The sequence below is a fragment of the Penaeus japonicus genome, unplaced genomic scaffold (genome assembly GCF_977035675.1).
Source record: "Penaeus japonicus unplaced genomic scaffold, GWHDUDI00000001_assembly GWHDUDI00000042, whole genome shotgun sequence".
Taxonomy (NCBI): Eukaryota; Metazoa; Arthropoda; class Malacostraca; order Decapoda; family Penaeidae; genus Penaeus; species Penaeus japonicus.
In genome coordinates, this window is record NW_028234444.1 from 14,568,526 (window position 1) to 14,573,525 (window position 5,000).

The window sequence follows — 5,000 nt, forward strand, 5'->3', positions numbered from 1 at the left end:
CGCGTCTCTACCCTTACCTTTCACCTCCCCCCTCCCTCCCCCCGGTTCAGCCCCGTGACCAGCTGACTCGACCGCTTGGCGAGAGGCCAGTCGGGGAACGGCGGAGTCGGTCTGTATGTCGCGCACACACACGCACATACACACTTTGTGTATATGTGTGTGTGTGTGTGTATATATATATATATATATATATATATATATATATATATATATATATATATATATATATATACATATACATATACATATACATATACATATACATATACATATACATATACAAATATACGTACGTACATATACATGTGCACATACATAACGGCAGTCACAATAACGAGAGCAGCGCAGGTTACGCAATCGACATCAGGCGATAAGGATGATAAAGATAACAACATTGTAATAATACCAGAGTGAGATAAAGATTCTCAAAAATAGAAAAATAGTCCGAGATAAGAGTCATGGGCGAGAGAGAGAGAGAGAGAGAGAAAGAGAGGGAGGGAGAGAGAGAGAGAAAGAGAGAGAGAGAGAGAGAGAGAGAGAGAGAGAGAGAGAGAGAGAGAGAGAGAGACGGAGAAAAAGAAGGAAAGAAAGAGAGAAATAGATATGGGATTATGTGTGCTATTCGGTATGTTGTGTACGCAACATGCCTCATACAGCCCGGGCGGAGCAAATTTCTCTGAACTGAACTGAACTGAACGCAGCATACGTAACCTGCTCGAGCGACGCCTATCTTAACCAGACCTAATTTAACTTACCCTGATTTTGACCTGTTTTAATGTGCATTACATCTACCGTAACTTAATGCAATATAAGTCGACTTATTGTAACCTTACCGGTTCATTTTGATTTCAGTTAAGTAACACATCATTACGCAAGCTTATATAATCTAGCATTTAAACAAAAATTCCCATTATAGAATTAAGCAAAGATACCCATTATGCCCAAGCCTAAAATATAGATTTGAAGTCAAACCCAAAGTACACCTATAACAACTATAAGTAAGATCTCAGTTTTTTTCCCGCCTAAAGCATGCTATTTGTTATATATACGAGGGAAGTACTACGTCTGACCTACCCCAAGAGTTTGCCAAATTGTCTCGCGTTTGTTTCAATTATTTTCTCATTTTGCGGCGATGCGATTCGTTCGAGTGGATCGGTCCATTTTTCGGGTTGATTCGTATGTTTTGTGGGTTATGGTTGGCGTGTCTTTTTGGTGGCGTTAGGGTTGTTTGGAAGCGATTTGTCGATTTGACAACTGTGCGTTAGGTAAGCGCGGACTAGAGAGAGAGAGAGAGAGAGAGAGAGAGAGAGAGAGAGAGAGAGAGAGAGAGAGAGAGAGAGAGAGAGGGAAAGTGAGAGAGAGCGAGAGAGAAAAAGTGTGTGAGAGAGAGAGAGAGAGAGAGAGAGAGAGAGAGAGAGAGAGAGGGAGAGAGAGAGAGAGCGAGAGAGAAAAAGTGTGTGTGAGAGAGAGAGAGAGAGAGAGAGAGAGAGAGAGAGAGAGAGAGAGAGGGAGGGAGGGAGGGAGAGACAGAGAGAGAGAGAGAGGAGAAAGAGAGTGAGAGTTCAACAATAAAAAGAAAATGCGAAAAGCAGAGATGAAGAAAAGAAGATGCAGAATGAGTGAGAGATAACGAGTTGGAGAGACAGGTAAACAAACAGACTGAAAGAACTAAGATACGCAGACTTAAAAAGGGAAAAAAACATGCAATCTCTCTCTCTTTCTCTCTCTCTCTCTTCCTCCCTCTCTCTTCCTCTCCCTCTCTTTTCCTCTCTCTCTCTTCATCTCTCTCTCGCTCGCTCACTCTCTCCTCTCTCTCTCTCTCTATCCCTATTTTACCTCTCCCTTCTTTCGTTCGGGAATCATCTCAAACAGCTGATACATGTGGGTTATTTTGAGAAAGTTTACAACGGACCCTCCGTTCAGTCGGCTCCACTTGCAAGTGTGTATCTGTTCCCTGCTTCTCTCTACGTCTCCTTCGCTCTCTTTCCCCTTTCCCCACTCCATCTATCGAACTCTCCTTCCTTCGTCATTTCCTTCCTCATTTCCTTCCTCCCTCACTTCCTATCTACCTTCCTTCATTCTCAGGTCCTTCCCCCCCCTCTTTCCTTCCTCCCTCCTGCCCGTCTGGTCCATTCTTTTCTATTTTTTCTTCTTATATTTCCGTAACCTTGTCAGTTAGGTTACGTATGGATGCGAGAGCGTACGCCAAACTGACTGGCATTCCTTCGTGATGACGTATGCCGGGTCTATAGACTCTGGGCGCGTGTGGAAGGGCATGTGCTGGTGTGTCCTTTTTTAGATGAGATTGGTTCGTAGCGCAGGAAGATTTTACGGACACAGACAAGACGAATTTACACTTTGGAGCAAAGATTTCATGTTCACATTAACGTTAGAAAAGAGGGGATGAGCTTGATAAGGATCGTATAATCCACGCAGGATAATGTCATTTAAATCACTTTATTTAGATAAAGGATCACATAGATCTCACGTTGACTATCTTGACGAATTGTCTGGAGAAGAAAATAATAATAAAAGGGTTGCCGATCCGTCTGCTGCCCTGCCTCTAGACTCCGTCTCTCCGTCCGTTGTTGTGTCCGTGTTGCCGCCAATCCTCTTTCTGAGAGCTCCCTCACCTGACCCGTGCCCGAGGTTGTCCCGACATTCCAGGTCAACGAGTGGTCGATTGGATGGGAGGATGATCGACGGGTCGTTGGGAACCTTTAAGCGGTCGTTATCGCTTTTCGAGTATTTTGTTATTTCTTTTATTTTCCAAGGAGCGGGCGCTAATTCTCATTCTCTCTCATTCACAGCCTCCTTCTGCCTTCCCCCTTTCTCTCTCCTCCCTCCATCTCCTTCTCACGCCCATACGATGTCCTGCCTCTTTCTGCCTTCCCCTCTCTCTCTCCTCCCTCCATCTCCTTCCCACACCCATATCATGTCTTAATAACCAATTCTCTCTCTCTCTCTCTCCGTCCTCCAGGAGTGGGTGTGCGAGCGGTGCGGCGGCATGATGTCCCCGTCGGTGCGCCTATCGGGCGGCTCCCGCTTCTACGGGCGTCGGCAGCCGGAGTGCAGCGTGTGCGGCCCCGAGGCGTCCGTCCGCCAGATCAACCTCCCGTACGCCTTCAAGTACCTGGTGGCGGAGCTGGCCAGCGTGGGGATCAACACCAAGCTGGGCCTCAAGTGCGCCGAGACCATCATCTCGCAGCACCGCCCGCGAGTCGAGGCCAAGGCGGCGTAGGGTCATGGGGCTCCTTCCGACCTGACCCCGCTTCGCTCTCCTCGGAGGATTCGTGTCCAGTTGCAGCGTTTCCTTTTCCTCTTCTTCTGTTGGTGTCTGGCCAAGCGGCTCTTTGGTTTTCCTTTCTCTGACCTTCCCTGTCGTTGCCTCCTGTTTCTGTGATATGTCTGCTCTTTTTCATCTTTCTTTTTCCTGCCTTTGGTCTCGCCTGTCTTCTTATCTCTCCATACATCTGTGCATGTTTGTATATGCGAGTGTGTGTATATATATAGATGTATATAAATATATATATATATATATATATATATATTATATGTACATATATTTATATATATATATATATATATATATATATATATATATATGTATGTATGTATGTATGTATATATGCATGTATATGTATGTAATAAGCATATATATATATACATATATAAAGAGTATATGTATAAAAGAGAAAGAGATTGGTGTTCTGTGGCCTTGAAGTGTATATTATTAAATAGCCGTTAATTTGTTGTATCGTGTAATGAATAAAGCACAAATATTCAGAATTCTTGTAGCGTGTTATATCCTCATCTGAAAAGGTATGTCAATTAGTATATTTTACTCCCTTAGTATAGGAGGAAGAGAACGTCCCCCATACTGCTTTGATTTAGTTAGGTAGGAAGAGATCTTGGTACTCTTCACTTACCTTTTTTAATCAAAAGGATACTTCGTGTTTATAATGTTCGAGACTTGGTTGACTAAATCAATACAGAAGTCTTCTGAAACTTCTTTCAGTATTAGATATATATCTGCTTGTACGAAATAGTTTTACCTTTTGTATGTGCAATACCTTCAAATAAAACTGAAGATAACATACACACACATATATATAAATATATATATATATATATATATATATATATATATATATATATATCGATATATATATACATATATATATAGATATACATATACATATGTATGTATATATATTTTTTCTTTCTTTTTTTTTATGTATGTAGGTATGTGTTCTATGCAGAAGGATTATACAGAATAGCACTTCTTTCTGTTTAGGAGGTAGGATGTAGGAGTTCATACCCTAAAGAGCCTTGACCCTGGTCAGGGAAAGGCCTATTCCTGTATAACTGCTTCAATGAAATGGGACCCACGCTCTCCTGAGCTGAAACAAATGGCCAAAGATTCATTAAAATGTTTTAATTGAGTCTTTACCACGTGTGATAAGGAGATACCAAGCTTCTATTATTCCTTCTAATAACGAGTGATACGAGACAAAGTAGTTTGTTCTGTTTTTATGTTTTCCAGTCAATTATATTGATTTTAACTTACTCTGTCTAGGAATATGCTAATAACAAGTATAAATTGTCCAGACAAGTTACTGGCAATGAACCTCCACAGTGTAGTTGTGTTGAAAAAAATATGGAAACTCTCAATGAGAAATTAAAAAGACTACATCTCTTTGTAAGAACAAACATCTTTCCAGTTTTTATTTACTTCCGTTTTTTTCGCTACGTATGAAAATGTCACGCGGTGTTCCGCGTCCTCATATAGGTATCATGTTAAAAAAATGAAGATTTATCAAAGTTCGACACCATTATCAAATGTTTTTTTTTACGTGTTACATTAATATATATATATATATATATATATATATATATATATATATATATATATATATATATATATATATATATATATATATATATATACTTTTTTTTTCTTCTGAAAAGCTAGGGAGAAAGGGAAACAAGCCAACTAA

At 40.8% G+C, this 5,000-nt stretch overlaps 2 protein-coding genes across 2 annotated transcripts in view; one reads left to right on the forward strand and one right to left on the reverse strand.

Moving 5' to 3' along the window:
* The window catches only part of Polr1B (RNA polymerase I subunit Rpl135), a 24,443-nt gene extending 20,654 nt beyond the window's left edge, over positions 1–3,789 (forward strand). The window contains exon 22 of the mRNA XM_043016469.2: positions 2,981–3,789. Coding sequence (XP_042872403.2) covers positions 2,981–3,241 — 261 coding nt within the window. The 3' untranslated portion in view covers positions 3,242–3,789. The remainder of the gene's footprint in view (positions 1–2,980) is intronic.
* A 1,208-nt stretch (positions 3,790–4,997) lies between these two features.
* Positions 4,998–5,000, reverse strand: part of LOC122253407 (cytochrome c) — a 3,362-nt gene continuing 3,359 nt past the window's right edge. The window contains exon 2 of the mRNA XM_043016468.2: positions 4,998–5,000. This exon is cut by the window's right edge and continues 944 nt beyond it. The gene's annotated coding sequence lies outside the window, so the exon portion shown is untranslated.